A 26,793-nucleotide genomic window follows, 5' to 3' on the forward strand; every position below is an offset into this window, starting at 1 on the left:
ATATATATATATATATATATATATATATATATATATATATATATATATATATATATATATATATATATATATATATTTACACACACACACACACACACACACACACACACACACACACACACACACACACACACACATATATATATATATATATATATAGATATATATATATATATATATATACCTGACTCTGCAACTTTCATTATCCAGAATTTTGACTCACCAGTACCAAGCTGACATTTGACTAGATTTATTAATCTATAATAAACAGAGTACTGAGAGTTAAGCCCTTCACCATACATTTTTATTATATTTTAAGTTGATTTTTTTTGCATTAAATCTGATGTTTATGAATTTCTGCTTAATAATTCAGTTTCAGCAAATGCACTAAAGAAAATTACTTATGAAATCTTTACCAGAAATAACATTTTGCTCCCTGCCAGGGCTTCCCAGTAACTGAAATGAACAAGTGTGTATGTCACATGATATGTACACTCGATTCATACATGTAAAGCCATTACACTTATTGGAATTCTCTTTCATCAGAATATCAGACTTTAGGACCTAAGAAACATAGATGAGCCAAAAAGCCAAAAACAAACAGAAAGACCCCAGATAAACTAGAATATTCACTGTTTAATGCCTTAAATGTACTTTAAAAGAGCAAACACTGCCCAAAAGCCACAGGACCCGGATATCACCAATGAAGTAGAGAAAACTGTTGGTAGTCAAGAATTTTATTTCAACTAAAAAACAATAAATTAAGCGCTTTCGCTCGGTCAATACTGAGCTTCTTCAGAACAAACCATTTGTAATTCCATTCACAATCATTAAATAGTAGTAAAAGTCACATGGCCCCTCTAATCTCACCCCCTTTTATAGTTAAACCATGTCATGTTGAATGTGGACATTTGGAATGTGCATGGTTGTTAATAAATAATAATGGTTAGTTTAAATCTAAAACCCAACTTGTGCATAAACAATAAACATCATCATGACCTACACAATTGCATTTTGTGATGATGACAGCTTGATTTTGGGAGCAAAAATGCAATTGTGTAGGTCATGATGGTGTTTATTGTTTATGCACAAGTTGGGTTTTAGATTTAAACGAACCATTATTATTTATTAACAACCATGCACATTCCAAATGTCCACATTCAATATGACATGGTTTAACTTTAAAAGGGGGTGAGGTTAGAGGGGCCATGTGACTTTTACTACTATTTAATGATTGTGAATGGAATTACAAATGGTTTGTTCTGAAGAAGCTCAGTATTGACCGAGCGAAAGCACTTAATTTATTGTTTTTTAGTTGTAATAAAGTTCTTAACTAACAACAGTTTTTTCTACTTCATTGGTGATATCCGTGTCCTGTGACTTTTGGGCAGTGTTTGGTTCTTGGCTTGGTTCCTTTTTACTGTTCTGGTACTTTAAAGGAGACCTTTTCATACAAGTGTTCCAGTTCTAAGGCTTTTGAATTTTCATTGACTTTTCACTTTTTAAGAGTCTTTAATGTTGTTCTTAGGCCCTTAAAACCAAATCTCACTAGCTGCACACATGGCATTTTGCACTTTCGATGGTCTCATAAGTGTAACATAAGTGGTTTGGGTTTAAAGGCCTGAATGTCTCATTAAAGACTTTGAAAATGTAAAAGGTCAATGAGTACTCAAAAGTGGAGCTGGAACACATGGATGTTCTGAAGGAGTCAATTGCATGTATCCCATGGATCTCTTTCAGAGGAGTTTTAAGATATTACACAGTGAAGATTCTGTTTGCTTTGAGGGTGTTTCTGTTTGTTGTAAGATTAAATCTTAAGCATTAATAAGCCTTGTTCTCTTTTTCACAATCTGCTATTTTCTTTTCTTGCTTTTTTTACCTTCGTCTTTTCTTATTTCTCTCTGCCTCTATCTCACCATGTACAAAACGGGTCAATACAATGCATCAGAAAAATGAACAAATGACAAAGTAGAAATCGTTTGGGTAAACTTATTATATTGTTCTTTTTTTTTCAGGGTGGAGTTGATAATGATATCTCTTTATCTGCATATATTGTTGCTGCACTTCTGGAAGTACCAAAATATGCTCCTGTAAGTATTGTGCTAATTGTTAATAAACTAAGCAGTGCATGTATTAGCTGTCTGTTGACCCATAAGTAGTACACATTTTTAAACTTTGTTCAGATTTTAATCTTCTCACATTTCTGTTTATCAGTTATTCCCATTATTTATTCATCCTTGACAACAGTTGGCATAATGGTTAAGGTCTTTGCCTCCCATCCACAAGGTGCAAGGTTCAATCTTGATCTCCAATCACTGCCTGTTTAGAGTTTGCATGTTCTCCCTGTGTCTCTGTGGAGTTCTTCCTACCTCCAAAAACATGCTGAGTGTTTCCATCTCAAACTCACCAATGAATAGAGGTGTGGGCAACAGCACAAACTCTACATGGTGCACTATAGGGAGTAGAGTTGTACAGACCAAGCAATTTAGGCATCTTCTCTGGTGTACAGTATACTCAAAACAGGAGAACATGGATCACAGATTGCACATCAGTGCGTGCCCGCCATAAGGCTTAGCAGCCCTGGGTCAATAAGGTACTGGCCGGCAAGTGTCCAGACCCAGCTTAGGTTACCTAGGATAGCCCTACTGACTAAAACCAAATCAATCTGCCAAATGAGATCTGAGAATTTCTACATTCACTGACAGGAGAAGTACAGGCTAGAAGCAGTGTTGGAATTGTGGTGAGAGGGAGTTTTCAGAAGGCAGTGAGGGATGTCGGCAGAATTGGTGACATCATCATCAGCAGCAGCAGCAGCAGCAGCAGCCCCCTTTTTCCTATTTTCTACATGGGGTCAGGGTATCATGTTAACTGTTACCATCTGTCTCAATTCAGTGTCACACTCTTGCTTACTTTGACACTCATAGCTGACTGTTGCAGATCTTGTTTCACACAATGCACCCACCACTTTGCTGGATATCTTTGTTCCCTCTTATCTTCTTCCTGTATGTTCCAAATCTTCTTTACCAGACTGTCTTCTTTTCTGCACATGTGCCTAAACCACTATAATCTGTTCTCTTTGATTTTTTCTGCAATTGGAGCCACTTTTTCTTCTGCTCTTATGTCCTCATTTCTTCATCTATCCCACAGTGTGCATCCTACCACCCTTCAAGTACCTGGGTGGGGTGGTTGAGGAGAAGGGAAGCCTGAATGAAGAGGTCAAAGCTAGAATCAGAGACATAGACTGTAAGGTGTAGTCTGTGTTAGAAGAATGCCAAAGGAGCTTAAACGTAAGGTGTACAAAACAGTGGTGCAAGCAGTATTACTGTATGGTACACAAACCTGGGCAGTAAAGGCAGAGCAGTTAAGGAAGCTGGAGTTGAAAGAGATGAATTGCCTAAGATGGGTGTTAGGCGGCATACTGTGGGACACCTAAAGAAATGAGGATATCAGAGCAGTAGCCAAAGTAGCTCCAGTTGCAGGCAAGTCAAAGAGAACAGGTTATGGTGGTTTGGGCACATGTGCAGAAAAGCAGAAGACAGTCTGGTAAAGATTTGGAACAGAGAGGAAGAAGACTAGAAGAAGTGAGGGTGTCCAGCAAGGAGGCGGATGGATTTTGTGAGAAGGACCTTGAGTATCCAAGAAGGTAGGAGAATGGCACTGAATTGAGAGAGATGGCGACAGCTGACACTGCACCCCAACCCCAGGCATTGAATTGAGAGAGATGGCGACAGCTGACACTGCACCCCAACCCCATGCATTGAATTGAGAGAGATGGCGACAGCTGACACTGCACCCCAACCCCATATCTAACATGGAAAAAAGTGTGTCGATGGTGATGATGATGATGATGATGTATCAGCTCCTTCTACACACTACAAGTTTCATCTTGTGTATATTTATATTTGTACACTTTTGTAACATTATACATACAGTCATTATCCTTACTCAGATTTCCACAGCTCATATTGAATTTCTGTTATCCTTTACATTCCATGTCTTACTGTGTAACACTGCTTCACACCTTCCTTTCCAAATCCTCATCTCAATATTCTTTTATACTTTCCTTTTGTAGCCTAGGTCTTCCATCACAATGCCCAGTCAATATATTTCCTAAACTTAGCATTCTTTGAACTAATAGTTTTAAAATGTTTGTACCTTTCCCCAAATTACTTAATTGTTTCATAGTTAAAAAATGCATTAGTTTTAACAGCTCATTGAGTTTTCTCACTTGACATTTTCATACTGTTATAGACTTTTGTTACCTTTTGCTGGCATTTTTATATACAAACACCATGCAAAGTTCCACATCTTTCCATCTAGAGACAAAGCCTGAAAACAATGGAAAAAAGACAATTCTCCACAAAATAGGCAAAGATACCAACAACTCAGGAATCAATCCAAAAAACAAACAAATTTAGACAAGTAGAACTATTACCTAGGACTACAAAAGAAACACTCAAATCACCCCCAAAAATTCTGACAAGCCATCAACTCCCTCTTAAAACCTGGTAAAACAACCACACCCTCTCCTACCCCCCCCCCCCCCGGATAGCAACTCTGACATACCAACCCAATTTAATCATCACTTTATAGACTCCATACAGTCACTATCTAAAAAAACTATTCTCAAATAACTCCTCACTGACCCCATCACAAAACCCAATACATACACAAAACACAATAAATAAATAAATGATTGACTTCAACAATTGGCTAAGCTTCTGATGTCATTCAAAGGGGATTCAGTATATATCTGCCTGGGAAGATATGATCGACAAACCACAATGCTTTGCCAGAGATGGTCTGCACCTGTCACCCCTGGAATTCAGGTTACTGGCTAAAGCTCTTGCCACCCCTATAGTGCCTTTTTTAGGCAAGGTTCAAAGGATAAAACCACCACCGTAAAAGATACAAGCATGCAAAACCTGAAGGTAATGCTACTCAATGCTAGAAGTCTAAACCTCAAAATGCACTCTCTCGAGGCACTCCTAAAAATGGAGAACATCGATATCTGTACAGTAACTGAGACCTGGTTCAAGGCTCCAGAGAGCACCCCTGCAATACCAGGTTACAATTCTTACCACACTTTTCAGCCACAAAACCAAAACCAAAACACTAAAGGTGGAGGAGTGTCCATATTCACCAAGGATATTCACACATCCAGGCTAGTTGCCCAACACAATGCATCTGAAATTCTCCAGGTGCAACTAACACTAGGTAAGATTGCAATCCAAATTGTAGCTTGCTACAGATCCCCCACCATGCCCCAGATTCTCACTACACATTTCTGAACATACTGGAAAATATTAAGATACAACCACACACCCTGATACTGGGTGATTTCAACTACCCTGCCATTAATTGGGAAAACTATCAGGTACCAACTCCTTTTCCCAACGGTTCTTGGAATTCATAAATTCCAACTCCCTGGATCAACTAATCCATTGCCCCACCAGGGGCTTCAATATCCTAGACCTGGTCATTACCAACATGGGAGATAGATGCTCCACACCAGTGGTCACCCCCTCATTGGTCAGGTCTGACCATAAGCAAATCACCTTTCACATCCACATCCCACCCCCACCCCCCAGTAAGGAAACCTCCTTAAAAAACTTCTCCAAAGCCAACTTCATGCTACTGAAGTCAGAAGTGACAAACTTCACAACACCCACGCAGACGGGATCTGGAAGTTAGACTGCAGAATCCTACACTAAGTCACTATACGAGCACATCCACTCGTGCATGAATTGTGCCATCCCAAATAGAACCGAGATGCTCTTCTCCAAAAAAGGAAGCCAATCTGGTGGTCCCCTGCTATAAACAAAATATACAACAGAAGGAAGAAACTGTTGCAGAAAAGAGAAAAATTCCAGGATGCAAAAAACTTCCTCACTAGCCTCAGTAAGAAGCTGAGATCCCTCATAAACTCCTCAAAAGCTAGTTACGAAAATAAAATTGCTAAAGATTCCAAAGACAGCCCCAACACGTTCTATAGTTATGTCAAGAATCTAAATGGCAATGCTCAGATCTGCTCTGAGCTACAACAGAATGGCATTAAATATACTGATCCCAAGGATATTGCCAGTATCCTGGCAGCTCGATTTAGTGCCAACTTCACCCCCCCTCTCACCCACTAAAGAGCCCATCTCAATACCAAAAGATTGCCAAATTCCGATAATCACGGCCACACAGATAGAAACCGCACTCTCCAAAGCTAAGAATACAGCATCCATGGGACCAGATGACATTCCAGGCTGTATACTACATGAACTACAAAATGAACAGGCACCTCACCTAAGTGTCATGTTTAATCATAGCCTCACCTCAGGCTTCGTGCCCAATGAGTGGTGCACAGCTACAGTTATCCCACTCCACAAGGGAGGATCCACCTTGGATCCCAGGAACTGCCGTCCCATCAGTCTGACAAACCTGATCTGCAAGTGCATGGAACACATTATCATGGAACTTATAAACAAAGACATTGGCAACCTTCAAACACTGGACCCCACCCAGTTTGGGTTTGTGAAGGGCCGATATTTTCTCCTGAATCTGATTGACTTCTTCGAATCAGTCTCCGGAGCTGTGGACGAGGGTAAGGTGGTCCACACAGCCTATCTGGACCTCACCAAGGCATTCAACACCATCCCCCACTCTGGAATCATAGATAAACTTACTAAGCTGGGCATAAATCCCTACATCACTCGATGGGTTGCCAACTGGCTTACTGATAGAACTTTCTGTAAAAGTAGCCGACTCCAAATCCAGCTCCAGACAAGTGACAAGTAGAGTACCTCAGGGTTCAGTCCTGGGACCACTCTTGTTTGGCATCTACTTCTCTGAAGTACAGGCCAACATTAAGGGACTCTGGCTAACAAAGTTTGCAGATGAATGCAAACTGGGAGCCATTATTGAATCCCCAAATTATGTGGATATTCTACAAAAGGACCTTACAGAAACAGATGCCTGGTGCCAGAGCCATGGGCTCAAGCTTAATGCCAAGAAATGTATAGTTATCCCCTTTGGAAAAAAACAAGTACCCATGAATTACCACATAGGTGGCAGGACACTAAACATCAAAAGTGTGATGAGAGACTTAGGGACACAGGTGGACAGTGGTCTCACTTTCGATAACCACATCACCACAACAGTCAGGAAATCCTTCTATGTGGCACACCTCATCACTAAGTGCTTTTCATCCAGAAAAAAGGAGGTCATTGTCCCACTGTACTCATCCCTCATTAGACCCTTTATAGAGTATAATACCCCGTTTGGTATGTACCTTACAAGACATCTGCAACAGCTGGAATGGCCAAAGAAATACCTCACTAAAAGAATCACAGGCCTAAAGCAGATGCCATATGCTGATGGTCTAAAAAAACTCCAGCTATACTCTGTGGCATATCGTTTACTCAGAGACAATCTCTGCTTAAGATACAAGGCCATGTCAAACCCTGAGCTGTTGGACATGCTCCACTTAAAGAAATCCCAATCCCTCAAAGCCACATGCTCCAGGGATCTAAACCTTGTCATCATAATGACCCAGAGACTCCCCATACTCTGGAATAGACTGCCCATACATGTCAACCAGAGTGCCTCATTGACCCTCTTCAAAAGGAACCTTGATGATTGGATGGGAGATAGGGAAATTCACCCCGGGGATCATGTCAGTCGCCCTGCTAGACAGGGGTCCAGAGAAGTAAATATTGTGGGCAGAAATATCCAGGGAATTGTTATGGTTAGGCTTGCATACGCCCTAGGGCCAATAGCCTAGCATCAACCTATGAACCTATATCCTCCTTTACCCTCTCACCCATTCCCAATTCCACCTTCAAATAGCTCCTCCTAAAACTCAAACCAACTACCCTCGCAGCTGAAAACATACCTGCAAATTTCCTAAAATAGCTGCAGAATCCTTATCCTACCCCATTTCCGTACTTATCAACCATTCAATTCAGGAATCTTATGTTCCGCAGCTCTGGAATGTTTCTCATATCATACCCCTCCACCAAGGGGGAAACTCATATGACTTCTCCAACTACCGCCCCATAGCCATCTTGTCTCCCCTTTCTGAACTTCTTGAGAAATATATTCACACACAAGCCATGCAATTCCTTACTACTAATAACCTTCTCTCCCCCACACAACATGGCTTTCGCCCTCACCTTAGTACAACTACTGCTCTAGTCTCTTTTACACATCAGGTCAACCAGTACATGGACCTATCAAAAGCATTTGATATGGTCTCGCAGCAATTACTCTTAAATTCTCTTGCTACCCTATCATTTGCCCCTGCCACTATAGACTGGTTAACAAACTACCTATCCAACAGACAACAATCAGTTCTATGGCAAGGAGTTCTATCACCCCAACTTCCAGCAACTATTGGTGTTCCACAGGGCTCAATCCTGGGTCCACGTCGCTTCTCTATCTTTACAAACAACATTGCTAATGCTACCCAACAAGCCTCATTCATACAGTATGCAGATGACTCAACACTCATCTGTGCATCCCCATGCTTAACCACCTTACAAAAGCCTACCCAAGAGTCCTTTACCTCCATAGAAAAATGGATGAATAACATTCAGATTATTCTCCTAATAAATCCAAACACTCCCCCCTCTCCTTCACCATCAACTCTTCTAATGGCACTGTCATATCTCCAACTAGCCATACTAAACTCCTAGGGGTAGAAATAGATAACAATCTGTTCTTTGATGTCCATATAGCCCAAACTGTCAAAAAGGTAAACAAAAAAATGGGAACTCTCTATAGACATAAAAAAATGCCTTACAGACAAGGCAAGAATCACCCTCGCTCAAACTCACCTTCTATCCACTCTGTTGTATGCTGCACCTATCCTAACTCAGGCAAGAAAAACAGATCTTACCAAACTTGAGGCCTGCTATAACAACATTTCTAGGTTTGCTAACAACTCTCCCTACAGAACTCATCATTGCCAGGCTCTAAGGGACTTACAATGGATAGAGCTTTCACAACTTCTTACCTATCAACAACTTCTCATAGCCTTCAGCATCCTCACCTACACTGAAGAAACTCCGGCTCTATCTCATCTACTATCTCACTATTCTGCCTCTCGCCCTCTTCGGTCTGCTAACAAGTCTCTCCTAAATATTACCAGGACAAATAACACAGCAAGGAAAGCACTACTTTCCTACACCTCTGCAAAAGCCTGGAATAATCTCCCAACTTCTATTACTTCTGCCTCCTCCACCCAAACTTTCAAACACTTACTCAAACCGTCATCTTTCTAAAAACTGGATATGTCCATGCATCACATAAATTACCCTAGATTTCCCCTTTTTCCATTACCTAATTTCTGGATTACATAACTTGAATGGTTGTAGCTTATTAACTTGACAAACAGATGATGTTAGATAAATTGTAAATATACTTGTTAGTACTACTGTATGTGCCTTTAATATTTCACTGATTTATATGCTATATGCCTTTTTTAATGTCTCACTTGTACATTTGTTGTATGCTTGCTTGTTTATCTCTTTGTTAGTACTACTGTATGTGCCTTTAATGTTTCACTGATTTATATGTCAAATGCCTTCTTTAACATCTCACTTGTTCATTTGTTCTATGCTTGCTTGTTTATCCCTCTGCTTTTAATTATTGTTAATAAACTGTGGAGCTTTTCTCCCCGGGCCTCCGCTGAAAATGGAGCTCTATCCAGTCGGACTATCCCGGTTAACAAATGTAAAATAAAAAATAAAAATAAAATAAATTGTTTCCCTTCTTCTGTTTGCTGTTGCATCTTTTGAACATTTCTCCCAAGTAAAACAACTTTCAGCACTATAATTTGTTTTACTGTACAGATATACAATTTATTGTCTAGTTTCCAGCAACTCTTAGATTCCATTTTTTTTATTTTACTTGTCTTGCTATGTCATGATTTTTTATTGACTTAGAATGTATGTTTCTCCATAGCTATACTATATTTTCCATGCAGTATTTCTTTTATCAGACATTTTACCAGACTGTAATTATAAACAAAAATCTTTAACAAAACCGCATATATGCCACCAGATGTATAATATTTTAAGTTCAGTCTCTTCTGCTGTAATAAAGCTCTGTTTTATTGAGTGAACTCTATTTTCCATATCCATTTATAGACTGCTCTCATCAACTTTGTTTCAAACATTAGGTTATTTTATGCCTGCCCCATTTCTCTTCCTATCAGATGCATCTTAATTCTACTTATTTTAAATAAATAATATAGACAACTGTAAATATTATTATACGTCTCTTCCATTTCATTTCCTTTTACATACTGTTTTCACTAATTCCTCGCCTGAGTACCCCATTCCTAATGTACAATTTTCATTAATACAGTTTAGTCTCATTATTTAATTTTTGTACCCATGAGTATGGTGTTAAACATCCACATGCAGAAGTATTGTTACCTATACCTATGCATATTACATCAATTTCTGCTTGCCCAAACTGCAAAAACATTGAAAAGAAGTGCCTGAATCTAGACCCATCACAAAAGGAAAACAAACACTTACTTTCCCTTTTTGTTAAATAAAACTGAGGGGGTGAACAGAATATACGCAGACAAACGTTGAATAGTGGTACTGTTTGGGAAAGTGTTTTTGGTAAGATGAGTAATGTTGGGGGTGGGGTTGGGAAGTGGCAAGGTTAGGGTTAAAGTTTGTAAGGAATGAGTAGAGTGGTGAAGTTCCCCTATTCCACCTTACTCATATTTGTTAACTTTAACTCTGCCCCTGATCCTAACCCCAATCTTCTACATTACTTTACCAAAACCCCTTTTAATAGCAACAGCAATACATAAGACACTCAAGACACATACATCAAAACACATAACCCTAACCTTCAAAATCTTGCACACACATTCCTACCACTAATGCTGAAATGCTTGTTATAGCTAAAACTTTTTGGCATTATGAAACCCACTTACCTTTACATTATGCACATTCTATATACCAGCAGTACAGTCACTGTTCCCATATTCAAAATTGTCTGTAATCAGCAAGCAGGGATTTTCATCAAATCTGCCTACAGTAAACCCTGTTGATAAAATATGCATTCCACAGAGTATACTATAACTGCAGCCATACCCCATAATTTGTAGACCCATTTTTCCAATTCATCCATTACACTTTTTAATTTTTTTCATGCATTGTTTCTTTTTAGCTAATATGCATATGTTAACAAAAAATGAAACTTAATAGTAACTTCACAAAAATGGCATGTCTTCCTCTGTTTAACATTTTCACTCACTTTCCTCTCTATGCATACTGTAAACAGCCACTTGGGCAAAGGACAGTCTTGCTTTATTCCTCTGTCTTTACTTTTTCCTTGTAATCCAATTTGCTATTGGCCTGCAAAGTAAAGTTATTAGAAGTTAATAGAGGTAAACAAATAGCTGTGTTTTAGGACCATAAGTTAATTTGGGCAAAAATATGGAGGGGTTAAGGTTTTGGGAGTATTGTTAATGATTTTGCAAGATTGACTAGAGAAATAGCAACTGAGGTAGTGGTTCAAGAAGTTAAGGGGAATCTATGAGTTATATGTGAATGAAGGAATATTATTTTATTTATTTGATATTTGTTAACTAAGTAAGTGAGCTGGCCTACTGACCAGTTTTAACCACAACTTGGGTACATTTAGTGGTACAACCACACAAAAGGAACAATAATGGTGATATTAGACAAAATGTACAGCTGTCATAAATCTAGAAATGAGGAACTGAATGGGAAAACATATATATGACATGCCGGGTCTATATTGAATTAGCGAACGCTTAGAAATATGAATGCTAATTCATCGACCATTTTTAAGCAAAAGCTTAAAATTTCGAACACCTGGAACAGCGATTTTTTTCACAGGGAAAAAAAATCACTGGGCCGGTTTTGGAAGTTTGCCATTTCCTCCATTGTGGTGCTATCTCAGAGTTGGTATATTTAAATAGGGGGGTGTGAGGGCAAAGCCCCCCAAATTGCATAATGTTTTAAGTTTAATTTTTTTTTTTTTTTTTTTTTTTTTTTTTGTGGAGCAGCGATTTTTTTCCCTGTGGAAAAAAATCGCTGTTCTGGTTGTTTGAGATTTGAAGCTTTCGCTTAAAAATGGTCGATGAATTAGCGTTCGCTTTTCTAAGCATTCGCTAATTCAGTATATAGACCCGACATGCCCTTATGCAAATTGCATGAACCTCTTTAACATGTTTACACTTAACAGTTTGCACATATTTGCATATAATCTGAAACTTGACTGTAGATCATATTGAACCTAGTCAGCCACTGTAGCTAAAAAGCACATGCCTATAAGTTACTGAGCACATGGGAGATTAGTGCCATTTTGTGTAGTCAGTGTGAATGTAAGCTTGAATGGAGATGAGTGTGTGTGTGTGTGTGTGTGTGTGTGTGTGTGTGTGTGTGTGTGTGTGTGTGTGTGTGTGTGTGTGCGCGTGTGTGTGCGTGTGTGTGTGTGTGTGTGTGTGTGTGTGTGTGTGTGTGCATGTGTGTTACAAGTAACAAGTCAGTCAGTAATCATATGAAGTACAAAGTATATGCACAAGTTACAGCTCCTGATGTGTATGTGTAGATTAAATGACTTGAACACATACCCAGCCTCGGTGTCTCATTTGAATACACAAGACAAGGCAAGAATTAAAGTAGAAGCATTCCTCTTAGCTAAGTTGTGTTTAAGTAGGGGAATTGGGCAGAGATGCCCTCTTTCCCCTTTGTTATTTGTTTTATATTTAGAGCCATTGACAAAGAAAATAAAGGACTCAGAATTTCAAGGATACAGTTGGTTTTGTAATTAAGAAAAGTTGACTATAGTCATAAATTATGTACCCACGCATGACTTAGTTCAACAATATCCATATTTATGAGGACATGATAAGATGAAGTATTTAAGAGCCTGTATTAAAAAATGCTTCTGTTATAGCAGTTAAGGATAGGTGGGAAGAGATTAAACAAAAGAACACAAAAGCTGAGAAACTGGAAGCTCTTGTTTATGGATCTGGATAGTAAGATAGAAACAGTGAAAATGTTTTTAGTTTCCTTAGTTATATTTAGGTTAGGTCAGGCATTTTTTTATCAACCAGAGTTAAAGTTGTGGACAATAATTAATAAACATTTGAAGGAATTTATTTGGGAGGGAAAGAGGGCATGAGTTAAGTGGAAGAAGTTGATCCTCCCAATATAACCAAGGTGATTTAAGATTACCTGATTTGAATGGCTATTTTAGAGCTACACAGTTAAAGCTCATAAACATAACACAAGCACAAGGTTATAATTTAAAGATGAAGGGGATGATAATGAAGCAGGGGGTTTCAAGAAATAAGGAGACAGTGGGATTTTGTTTGCAGTACTCACCATACAGAATATTGTAGTTATAAAGTTGCAGAAAGTATTCCAAAAATTAAGCCAAAGCATGAATTAAGAAAGAAGATTTTGTCAACAGGAATAACTGCAAACAGAGGATACAGAAAATATGCAAGAGTGGATTAAAATATACTGGGGAAAGCTGGCAAAGGAGCCAAGGTATTGGAAGCAAATAACTAGAGAGGGAATGGTAATACTGTGGTATGAGGCTACGAAGAAGTTTTGACTGCAGGTAAGATACTACTATACATATCAGGGACTGATATCAAGAATATTTGCAAATCGAAAGAGATGGGGAATCCTAAATGAAAGACCAGCTGTGGTAAAGGTTTTACTCAAGTCTAGAAGAAGCTGCTGCTAAAAACTGGATAATTTCTAAGGTATATAAAGCATTGCATAACTGTAAGACTCAATGGAAAAACAGTCAACAAGGAATTAATAGGAGGGCATATGTATGGCTCACAAGTATACAGCAATGTCCACAAGGTTTAGAGTTTTTTGCTTGGAAATGTTTGCAAAGGTATTTTTATACCCTAAGCAGACTTTATTTTTTTTTCCTCAGGTAGATAGCAAATGTTGGAGGTTGTGATAGGGAAAAAAGAGATAACTGGGGACATGTTTTTGGGAATATAATGATTTGGCTGATTTAAAAAAAAATCCCCACAGAGTACTCTGTCAGAAATGTTGGGGGGGGGGGTAAATGGTTGTCACTAATGATTCCTTGAGGTGGGACACAGGATCTGAATTACTTAGACATAGTAAAGTCTTATTAAGTTAAATTATGTTGTTTACCAAAAAAAAAAAAAAATCACTATAAAATGAAAATCAAAAGCTAAACCAATTGTATATGAAGTATTGAATGTTGTATAAAAAATAAAAGAATTGAAGATGGCTCTTTAGAAAAAGGGAAACAGCAAATTACATAGAAATTAATTAAATTTGTGGGAGCAATACATATCGAATAATGTTTAGGAGGTAAAGTGATGTTTAAAAGAAGGCAAGAATTGATTGAGTTGTGTAATGTTGGACTGCAGAAAAGTTTTTATAAAGAAAGAACATTTGTAATGAATACTGTAAGTAAATGGAAATGAATGTTAATATGGTTTTCTATTAATGTATGTATGCCTATGTCTTAAGTGATATTTTGATAAAAGTGTTTAAAAAATGTTACAAAATATTTGAACTCTATATGTATATGAGCTAGGTAATGGGAAACTTTCGATCCAATGTTTTTTATTTTCGTCCACTTGAACACATGGGTTATTAAATCCGGCTGGATCTGACCTTGACACTGACCCTGAAGCTTCTTTCAGTTGCAGTATTCTAACTCCTCCCCAACCCAAAAATCCTTGTACTAAACCCTATTTTCTCACATCTCATGTGCAGCTGAAGACTTTGGACATGTTCTCAAGGACTCCTTTTCGCAGTGTGTATCCTTTTGGATTGCTAGCTGTCCCTGCTTCCCTACCAAGAGTTCTTTCTGAAACCTTCTAATTTTTCTTGCTAAATTGTTTGTTGTTTAGTGTGGCTTTTTTCTGTTAGAAATCAATTGAGGTAACTGCAGCTTCAATCTGTTATTATATAGCATGTGCAGTATTTTTAGATAAGTATTTTTGTGTTTTACTTATTGTGTGACAGAAGAATGCCAAAGAAGCTGAAAAGTAAGGTGTACAAAACAGTGGTGCAACCAGTAACTACTGTATGCTTACTTTAATTTTTAATTTCTCCAAGATTTTTGGGTTTCTAATACAATGACAGGAATGCACCTCATTCCTAATTCAAAGAATGATTAAAGTTCATGAAATTAGTATTTATTCAGTCTTTGATGTTAACTGAAAAATGCTCTTTGCAGCAATCACAATGTGCCCAGAACTGACTTCTTCTGGTATTTTATGACTTTGTGTCTCACTGTCCATAACATGCTACAAATACTGGGTGTAGCAATTTCAATGATCAGTGCTACTTTTGTCTTCTTCTCCTGGACTACTATATCTGGTTTTCCTGCATCTATTTTTTGAACTGTTGGTAAAGGGTGAGCCCATGTGATATAAACTTCGTCATTTTCTATAATGCTTTTCTAATCATTCGCCTTATATTTTTTCATTTTGAATGTTCAGTTACTACCTGATTTTTATCTTCTTCTGGTTTGATTTCCATTTCCACTTCACACTGATGTGCTTCTGCTAAACTAATCTTGGAAGTCATCTTAGACTTGTTTTCCTCTTGCTTTAAAACATTCTCTATGTTTGGATCTTGTGAGGTCATCAGATATGTATGCAGTCCTATGATTGCTGATCTGTACACATAATCATAAATGTATGGCACAGAAAGATAGAGATGATGGAGATGAAGTGCCTAAGATGGGTGTTGGGATGCAACAGATGAAGAAATGAAAACATCAGAGCAGAAGTCTAAGAAGCTTCAATTGCAGAATAGTTCTAAAGGTACAGATAACAGTGATTCAGACACATTTGCAGGAAAGCAGAAGACAATCTGATGAATAAAATGTGGGAAAGACAGGAAGGAGGCAAGAGGAAATGAGGGTGTCCAGCAAAGAGATGGATAGATTGTGTAAGAGAAGATCTGTAACAATCAGGAATGAATATCAAAGAAGGTAGGAGAGTGGCAATGAGTCAAGAGTGAGGGCAACAGTTGATGTTTCACCCCAACTTCATGTAGAAAAAAGAAAAAGAGGGGTTGATGGTGATGATGATGATGATGGGTGATGAAGGTGATGGTGATGATTCTGTTATACCACATGAAGTTTTCTTAATAATTCCAATTAGTGTGTTCATCTCTTTTACTAGTCTTCTAGAATTTTGTGTCTTATTTACTTTCTGTCATCTATTACTTTCATCTGTCTTAATATGTCTGTCCATCTCTGTTAAGACACAAGGGTCTTCCATTAGACCATTTTCTTCTGCAATGAGTACTTCCTCTTTGCATTCTGTTTGCTGCTGTTTGCTTTGTTGTGCAATTTTAACTGGACTTTCATGTGAGTCTCCTTCATGGGGTTCCAAAATGCCACCCTCTGGCATATCTTCTTCAGATAAATCCTGCTCCATCTGCTGCTTCTCCATCTGGGGACTCATTGGCCCATCATGTTACAATGTTATGTGTGTCAGTTTCCACATGTTGTGTGTGTCAGTTTCCACACCAAATCTATCACTTCACAGAATTTACACCTTGATAAACATTTTTTTAATTACATTCCACCTTGGTGTTCTTATTTTTTTTTTAATTTACCATATCTGGATGTCTTTGCCTTTATGGCTCTTCAAATAGTTTTGGCGCTGCATTTTTGCGTTGATTAGTTTGGCTTTCTTCTCTGAATAACATGACACCATATCAGATCTCATTTTTTTCTTTCCCTTGTCCATGTTTGTGTTTATACTTTTTAAATAATATATGTATTTTTCTTATTTTGTCTGACTTACTCCAGAGGTTTCATTTTCCAGGCATCCCATTGATTCTTTATTTAGTTAAGGTTTGTTCTGATCTGGTACATTAAGGATGTTAAATTGTTATCTGTAGCTTTTAACAGTCTTTTTGTGCAGGAATTTTTTTCGCTCTAATTTCCCTCTTACTTCTGCTACATATCATCTGTCCATAAGTTCTGGTCTTTTTGTGTAATAAAAATATTACATAATCTCTTCCTTATCCTCAACAGTCCACTTTATTTTGTCTATGCCTCTTGATAACCTATCATTTTTTGTAGACTACTTCCTTCTACCAAAGGGTCATCACCTAATGTGAAGACTGCAGAAGTTATAAATATGGGAGAATTGGGTTACCACTTAGCAGTCATTGCCTGGATTTCAGCAAGGAAATAATCTAGGAAAAATAAGAAAAAAATAAACTAGAAAACAAGAAGAAAAAGTTGAAGACAGGAATAATGTCATGGTTCTTCATCTAGATGTAGACCTATTTGCCACATAAGTGGAAGATATGGCTTTCAGTAAACTAGGAAAAAAGTAGACCAGATACACTTAGAAGTACTTAAAATAAATGGGAATTTGGAAGAACATACCAGAACAAATTAAAAAAATGGTTGTAAAAATAGAAGACATACTAAATAACCCAATGAACTAATACATTTGAAGAAGTCTGAAATAAAAATGTTAGATAAAATCAGAGATTGCAGCATCCAATAAAATAGTATTTCTAAAAATAGTAGGCTTAGAAGGTTGAGCATGAAGAGAAAACCTGAGGTGGTGTGCAATACCAGAAAAGTTAGAAGGACTGAATATACTAACTTTATGAAGGCTCAGATAAGTAGCTGGACTGGAGAGTGTTATCCATGCTCCAGTTTTAGACTCCAGAAGGCAGCTGAGACCCATCTTGTTTAAAATGTAGTCATACCAGCAGCAGGAGACACATCTGAGCAAAACTGTGACAAAAATAAAAGGTGTTGAGTACTGGTGATGCCACAATGTTTGTAGAAAATGATTGATCGATTGCTCTATAGTAGGCAAAAAGGAGTAAGGTTACTCCAGTCATTAAGCGTTGTTATGGGGCGAGGGTGAGATTCAAACTGTTATACCAAGGTTGATCAAAAACACATTTGAGGCCTTTCAGGGTTTTGAGGCAATGAAAAGGTTCAGTCAACAAAACTCCAGTCAACTTTGTTAAGTAAGGAGGAGGTCCAAGAGAAAAATGTTCCAATGAAATAATTTCCTTATTTCAAAAGAAAATGCTTGAGCAGCAGGGAAAAGCCCAGGGTCCAACCAGAAGAATTATGAAAAGCTTGGATTTGAACCAGATGCTCATATTGCAAGAAGCTGAGTAACAGTTAGAAGGTTAACAGCTAGTCAGGAGAAGCTGTGACTTCAACCAGAAGCTGTTACTGTGAGAAGACGAGGACTGTAAATAACACTAGGAGAAGCTGTGACTTGAACCAGAAGCTGTTAATGTGAGAAGGTGAGGACTGTAAAGAACACTAATAACAAAGATAACTTAGTAAATAATGAGAGAATATGGGTGCAATATCAACCCCACTATGTTTATTTCAATTTGATGTGGAAGTTTACAGGTACTTACTATCCTATTGATCTGTAAGGATCTTAAGAAGCCTAGCTCTGCATCCCCATGGAAAGTATTAGTCCTTATATTTTGCAATATGAATTTCCAAAGATGGGCTGCAGAAGGATGTGTTGAGTACTGTATGTTTTGCCTGCCCACGAGGACCATTGGAACTAAGCCAGGTGAATTTGTGGTTACCCATTCATTCATCCAAGTTACATCTGAGTAAAGCAAGAGAAGCAGTCTGCTTTATGTGGAGGGAAAGCTTGTTATATAGAAATGATGCTCTCTATAATACATATTTATCCTCCCAGCATGTTCTGTTAATCTTGCAAAGGAGACTGAAGTCCCTTAAGCAGGAATGTCTGATACCACTGGACTTCTGAATGTATAATAGGTCTAATAGAACACAATGTGTTGAGAGTCTAAACATGAGGCAGTGGTTGCCTCTCAGTAGCCTTGTATGATATGAAAAAAAGAGATGGCCCTTGAATTTTTTTAATGAGGAAACATTGTCATTCCAGCTGTGAAAAGTGTTTGGATAGATACATAAAATAAGTACTATAGTCAATGATCTGTCTAATGACTTCTAAGTGCAGAGGAACAATTATGTTCTTGGATCTGGATGTCATACCCTTCAGTAGAAGTTGTATAATAAAAAAGGGCTTCCTTACAATAGTGGATACATGGTGAACAAATGACATCATGAATACGAGGTAATCAGAAGACAATAATGGATAAATGGTAACCAAAGGACATAGTGAATACAAGGTGATGAAAAGACAATAGTGGATAGAAGATGATCAAAAGACAATAGAGAATATCTGGTGATCAAAGGACAAATTATAATACATGAATCTCACTTTGCTATGCTTGCCCGTGAAGAAACTGGATGGGGAACAAAATAGCAGTAAGTAAAATTAATGTTTACCTTCTAAATATATTTACTGTCAAATACTTTTCTGTTTGGAAGAACTGATTGAGACGATAGACTACTGAAATTAACTGAAAACAACTAAAATGAGACTGAAACAAAAGTCTTTATCTGTTAATTACCCAAACTCATACTGAACAGGTACCAGTCTCTCCTTTATGGGCCAAGTCTTGTGTATTTTTCAGAATGAATTCTCCAAACACTGTAGTTTATTTAATGAGGTTTTATTACATGTTCCCAATATCTGAATACTGTCTTCATAAACAGTGCTGATGAACAATAAGAGTCTGTAGAAATACTGGAATACTGGTTAGTAATAACAGTGCTGCTAAATATATCCAAAGTTTCTGCACGTACATTCTGATTGTCCTGAATAATGTAACCTGAAACAGTCTTTATTTGACCTGTCTTCTGTACTCTGGCTCGAGTGTCTGTATTGTAACTTAATCTTTTCTGTATGTCAGATGAAACTAAACTAACTGATTTCCCTAACTGTATCTGAAGTATATTTTTAATAATACCAAAACTCTGTAATGCTTTACATGCCTCTTTAGCTTTGGTAGCCTTGTTTTCCAAGACTGGTCTTATGTGTACTTCATTTAACATTCCATTAAGGAGCAGTCTGTAGCTGGGAAGATTGTATCTTTCCCTTGAGAAAAGAATATTCTGTATTTCTGTAATTTCTGCACATTTCATGCTTAACTTCCATTCTGATAAACTGTCTTTCTCTGAAACTGAATGCATACATGTCTGACGCCATATTTTAGGCCTTATTCTATCTAAATGTACTATAGGGAACTTATTGAGATACCCTAGCTCTAACATTCCCTTGATTCTTTCCTTGAGAAAGAGAACAGAAAAAGAACAGTTTGAAGCATTCCCTTGGGAACTGTTATCTCTCATGCTTGACCAGCAAGTTATCCTTTCTTTCTGCTTAACTGTCTTCTCTAAAAAGTCTCACACTATGTATTTTACTTTATGGCCTGCATAATGCCTAATAACTACTTTAAAATGGAAGTTCCTAAATCTAACAGTTGCCCCTGAGATCCCTGAAGAAAGTCTTCAGGGACCTACTTCTGTAGTTACTTTACATCTGTATTGCTAACTACTATATACAGCTTTATGCTACCTGACTCATAAACTGAAAATAAATGTTCTTTGGTTGGTAAATAAACTTGCAATTTTAATTTTGACCAGTAGGTGTCATTTGAGCATTTATGGCCTGTTTGGATTGAAGTCTCTTAACTTTATGATTTAATTATAACTAGGTAATTGTTTTTTTTTATCTGGTGAATAAACTTGCAATTTTAATTTTGACCACTAGGCTTGAAGTCTATTAACTTTAGGATTTAATTCCCATATTATCTACATTCATAGTCTTTAGTTTCTTTTAGACTGAGTTCTGATGTATGAATGATATATTCATAGGTTCATAGGTGTGTACTAGGCCAACAGCCCTGGAGCTTTTACACGCCTAGCCCATAAATGTGCCCTGACATCATGCCGCCGTTATTTCCCGGTGCCTCTATCAAGTAGATCCACTGGGGTGATCCCTGGGGTGAACTTTCTATTTCCCATCCACTCATCAAGATTTCTCTTGAAAAGAGCCAGTGAATTGCTCTGTTTGACATGTATGGGAAGTCTATTCTAGAGCATGGGCAGTCTCTTAATAGATGATATGAGACAGAGAAAAGCTGGAATGTATTGAGTCGGTCCATGTAGGGCATGTGTGTAAGGCCTAGGATCCTCTTCATGAGGTACTTTTGTGGCCTTTCCAGCTGTCTCAGGTGTTTGGTGAGTTACATGCCAGATGGGGCATTATACTCAATGACTGGTCTAATGAGGGAAGAGAAGAGAGAGATGATGACCTCTTTCTTTGTGGATGCAAAACCCTTGGCAATGAGATGTGCCACATAGAAGGACTTTCTGACTACAGTGACAATGTGGTGGTCGAAGGAGAGGTTGCTGTCAACCTGTGTCCCCAGATCTCTTATAACATCTTCAGTGTTCAGTGGGCTACCATCAATGTGGTAATTAGTGGTAACTGAGTTTTTTCCAAGGAGAATGATGATGCATTTTTTGGCATTAAGCTTAAGGCCATGGTTTAGACACCAATTGGTCTAAGTGAGGCCTTTCTGTAGGATGTCTACATCACTTGGAGAGTTAATAAAGGCTCCCAGCTTGCAATCATCAGTGAACTTGGTCAGCCAGAGTCTCTCCATGTTGGCCTGGACTTCTGAGAAGTAGATGCCAAACAGGAGAGGACCCAGGACCGATCCCTGTGGAACTCCACTTGTGACTGGTCAGCAGTCTGACTTGGAGTCTGCTACTTTCACACTGTGGATTTTATCTGTGAGCCACTTTGCAGTCCACCTACTGATATAGGGGTTGATGCTTAGTTTGGTGAGTCTATCAATAATTCCTGAGTAGAGAATGGTATCAAAGACCTTGGCCAGATTGAGGTTGGCTGTATGAACTGCCTTACCCTCATCCACATCTCTTGTGACTGGCTGAAAGAAGTCAACCAGGTTGAGCAGGCATGATCTAACATTCAGAAAACTAAGTTGTGAGGGATCCAGAGTTTGTAGATTCCCTGTATCCTTGTTAATTAGGTCCATGATGATGCGCTCCATAGCCTTACATATCAGACTCGTCAGGCTAATGCAGCGATAATTCCCAGGGTCTGTAGTCACTCCTACTTTATGGAGAGGGATGACTGTAGCAGTGCACCATTCTGTAGGGGCAAAGCCTGAGGTGAGGCTGTGATTGAACAGGGCACACAGGTGTGGTGCCAGTTCACTTTGTAGTTCATGTAGAACACAGCCAGGGATATTGTCGGTTCCCATGGAAGCTGTATTCTTGGCCTTGGACAATGCAGCTTTAACCCGTGCTGCAGTAATGCTGGGTGCCTGGCATTCTTCCAGTACTGTGATCGGTTCTTTAGGGGGGGAGAGAGGGGTAAAGTTGTCACTGAATCTGTCGGCCAGTATGTTGGCAATAACTGTTGGCTCAGTATAGGAGGTACCATTGTGCAGTAACTCAGAGCAAATCTGGGTATTGCCATGGAGAGTCTTGATAAAACTGTAGAAGGCTTTGTGGTTGTTTTTAGTGTCTGCTGCAATTCTGCCTTTATAGCTAGCTTTAAAGGTTTTGATGAGGGATCTCAACTTTTTGTTGAGTCTAATAAAGGAGTTTTTTCAGTCTTGGGACTTCACCGTTTTCCTGCAACAGTTTGTTCATTCTGTTGTAGAGTTTGTTAATGGCGGGGGACCACCAGATTGGCTTCCTTTTTTTGGAGGAGAGCATCTTGGTTCTGTTGGGTATGGGTAGTTCCCTTCATTTTTGTCCATGTTTGTACAGTGCATTGGTGTATGATTCAGCAGTCTTGCACCTATTTTCCATTTGCATGGGTGCTGTGAAGTTAGCCACCTTTGTTTTTAGGAACCCAAAGTCAGCTTTGGAGAAGTTTTTCATGGTGTTTACCTTTGCTGGTGGTGTGGGTGAGATGTTAATTTCCATGGTAATTAGTTTGTGGAAGGATCTAACCAGGGAGGAATTGACTACTGGTGTTTAGCAATGGTTGGCCATGTTAGTAATAGCCAGGTCAAGGATGTTGCTTCCTCTAGTGGGGGTAAGAATGAGCTGCTCCAGTGCTTTTGAATAAATTAATTCCAGGAAGCATTGGGCAAGTGTATTGGTGCATGAGTAGTTTTCCCAGTTGTTTGAGGGGTAGTTGAAGTCATCCAGTATGAGAGTGTTGGGTTGGACCCTAATAGTTTCCAGGGTGCTTATGAAAGTGGAATGAGAGTCTTGGGACATGGTTGGGGACCTATAGAAGGCTACGACATGAATTGCCATCTTACCCACTGTTAGTTGTAGTAGTATTTCCAATGCGTTATGCTGGGCAACTAGTCTGGAGGTGTGCATATCCTTTATAAATATGGAGACGCCACCGTCTTTGGAGCTTCAGTCCATTTCCTGGGGCCGTCATGTGTGGAATGAGTTATAGCCTGGTAGCACAGGAGTGCTTTCTGCTGCTTTAAACCAGGTCTCCGTTACAGCACAAATGTCGATGTTCTCCATTTTGAGGAGTGCTTCGAGTGAGTGCATCTTGAGATTTAGACTTCTAGCGTTGAGCAGCATGACCCTCAGATTGCATTTATTTATAGCTGTTACAGTGGTAATTTGGTTTTTGGAACACCGCCTAAAAAAGGCACTATAGGGGTGGCAAGAGCCTTAGCCAGTGTCCGGAAACCTAGGGGTTACAGATGCAAGCCATCTTTGGCAAAGCATTGATGTCTGTCAATCATGGCATCTCAAGCAGTCACATACTGGATCCCCTTAGAATGACACCAGAAACGTAGCCAATTGTTGAAGTCAATTCATTTTCTGCTTGTAGTGCGATATCATTCTGGGTGATGGTAGGATGCTGCTCAGGGCTAGGTTCATACCTGCCTGGGTCACATAATTCGAGAGCTCCTCCATGTCTCTTTTCATGTAGTCCAGGGAGGTACATCTCAGGTCATTCACACCCACATGGACAGTGACAGAGTCACATTTGTATTGCTGTGGAGTGACCTGAGTGCATGTGTTATGTGTTAGATACTGGTATCCAATAGACTGTTACCTTCTCCTTATTCAACCTAGTGAGTGGGACATCAGTGTGCCTCACTATCAAGTCACCTATGATTAGTGTATTGAGCAAGCTGTTTTGCCTTAGAAGCTTAGGTGTAGGGGCACACTTCATAGGTGAACTATGTGTCTTTTGATTTGTGCTGTGTTGTAGTGGTTGAGTGCATTTCTGATTTGGAGGACTCTGCTGTTTGGGTAGATTTCTATTGATAACCTCTGCAAAGGTGAGTGCGTGGTTTGTGTTTTTATGTCAGAGTTGTGATGATGGGTGTTCTGGAGGGCTATGTGTTCCATGTGGTGTAGTGCAGGTGTTGACCTTCTCCTCTTGACCAGCTATTCCAGTCTTGGCTGGAGACTGCATGTCTTCCAGTTTGGATATATAAGTGCATCTCTCAAAAGTCTGAATGTTGGGAGGTAAGAGGAGAGGGTTGTCTGTGTACTTGAGGCAGTTGATACACCGTCTCAGAATGCCCAAGTTCACCAGATTAATAGGAGAAAGCACAGGGAACTGACTGTTAGACATGCCAGGAGGGATGGTCATTATTAATAAGTACTGGAGCTGTTTCCTTATAGGAAGTTTAGTGTTTTTAGCACTTATGTGTGCTACAATAATTGCTACAAGAAACCAGATGAAATGCTAAGTGAATAAACTAGTTAAATACAAGAGACAAGAGAACTAGCAAGATCTAAGGGAAAAATTGAAGAGCAGACTTTCTGGCACTGGTAATAGTTTACCCTAGCTTAGTGGTGCTGCATACCATGCAAACGCATGCAAACACAGGCTTTTAAAGCAGAAAGTTGAAAGGGAGCTAGAAACCACTCCTCTTGTGGTAGATAGGCTACCTAGTGCTTACCACTCCCACTGATAAGCTGAGAGGCTTCCCTCTAACACAGATAGGTTTGGGGAACCCAGAAACTACAATACAGTCCTGAATACAGCATATCTGTATCTGGACTACTCTAGTAACAAGAAAGGTGGGAAAACAAGCTAGAACTTTTTGTTAATATAATATATTTTGATACTGTGTCACTAAAGAATTTATTTTGTTGGCACAAAATGATATTTTAATTGTGTTTTCTTTAATATGATTGTAACTGTGAATATACTATGTAATGCAGAGCTTTTCTCCCTGGGGCTCCACTGAAGATAGGCTCGCTGAGCCCAGTGGACCTCCCCGGTCATCAAACTGAAATTAAATAAATAAATAATAAATAAATAATAGTAACAAACGAGCAAACTGATATAAGCAAATTAATCAATTAATCAATAAAAAAGCTCAAAACTAAGCCCTGTTCCAGCAGTGGTCAATCAGACAAGCTCCAACTGCACACTACTGCCACTAGGGTGCAGGGGAACCTTCTCCAAAAAAAAGATGGCCTGGATTAGTGCTCAGGTTATACAAGCAAACCTAGATTCAGCAAGTCTGAATCTAGTCTATGCTACAACAAACAAGGTGTACTAATTTCAGAAAGAAACAGTTCAAATAAGCAGGCACAATAAGCCTTTAACCAGAAATTCCCATCTCAGAAGGGCAGAGTCTACCCTCACCTCCCACAAGAGTGCAGACCACAAACCTTCTAATGTAAAATAACTGGCCTGATGCCCAAGTGCTTAAACCAGAACTAAGACACTTTTAGAGTAACAGACACTAAACCTTCAATCAGCAACTTGCAAATTTGAAGGATGTAAGCTACCTGTCCTGCCACAAGAGTGCAAACCACAAACTTTCTTAATGTAAAACAACAGGCCTGAAGCCCAAGTGCTTAAACCAAAAGGCTTAGAATAACAGTTACAGTTTAATCAAGCTACTAACAAGAAGTAATAAATTCAGCAGAATAAATGCAATTGAATACTTTTAAGAATAGGCAGCAAACGCAAAATAAAATAATAAAGAAGGAAGAGACACAAAAACAGTAAAATAGATGAATAAAGTGTATTTTTTTTAAATATAACAGTAGCAAATGAGCAAACTGATTTAAACAAATTAACCAATTAACCAATAAAAAAGCTAAAAACTGAGCCCTATTCTAGCAGTCTTCAATCAGACAAGTTCTAACTGCATGCTCCTGCCACTAGGGTGCAGGAGAACCTTCTTGAAAAAAAGAAGGCCTGGATTAGTGCTGAAGTTATATAAGCAGCAGGTCTGCATCTAGTCTATGCTACAGCAAACAAGGCGCAGCAATTTCAGAAAGAAACAGTTCAGATAAGCAGGCACAATACGCCTTTAACCAGAAACTCTCAGAACAGAAGGGCAGAATCTACCCCCTCCTCCACAAGAGTGCAGACCACAATCCTTCTTAATGTAAAATAAATGGCCTGAAGCCCGAGTGCATAAACCAAAATTAAGACACTTTTAGAATAACAGACACTAAGCTTTCAATCAAAACCTGTACATTATTCTGAAAATGACTGTACACATCCTTAGCCTATCTTTGTGAATCTTTATTTAAGTTATACAGAGTATGAACTGTTAACCCTGCCTATTTGTTCCATTCCATATCTCTGTATGCTGTTTATTGCCTATGTTTTCTACCTTATGAACTGGTGCCTTAGTGTACCATGATGTCTCCCTCTTATATCAAATAAAACCTTTTTCTGTTGTTCATAGATTTACATCTTTAAAGATTGTACTTTTTTATTGTATAACCAAGACTAATTAAAATTGGCACTAAAGTCATAACTCTATAACTGGTTTTGAAGCATAATTAACATATACTTTATTAACTTATGTCTATAAATTTTTATTTTGATTTGCTCTATAATGCTACTTAGCTTTTTTTTTAACTTTTATGTGCTGTAATTGATGTCTGCCTCCTAAATTT

At 38.5% G+C, this 26,793-nt stretch overlaps 1 protein-coding gene across 1 annotated transcript in view; it reads left to right on the forward strand.

Annotated features, from left to right (window-relative positions):
• The window catches only part of LOC122808163 (alpha-1-macroglobulin-like), a 404,161-nt gene that overhangs the window by 316,181 nt on the left and 61,187 nt on the right, over window positions 1-26,793 (forward strand). The window contains exon 8 of the mRNA XM_044079136.1: window positions 2,016-2,090. Within this exon, the coding sequence (XP_043935071.1) occupies window positions 2,016-2,090 (75 nt within the window). The remainder of the gene's footprint in view (window positions 1-2,015; window positions 2,091-26,793) is intronic.

The sequence above is a fragment of the Protopterus annectens genome, chromosome 8.part0 (genome assembly GCF_019279795.1).
Source record: "Protopterus annectens isolate FY-2018-M chromosome 8.part0, PAN1.0, whole genome shotgun sequence".
Lineage (NCBI taxonomy): Eukaryota > Metazoa > Chordata > Ceratodontiformes > Protopteridae > Protopterus > Protopterus annectens.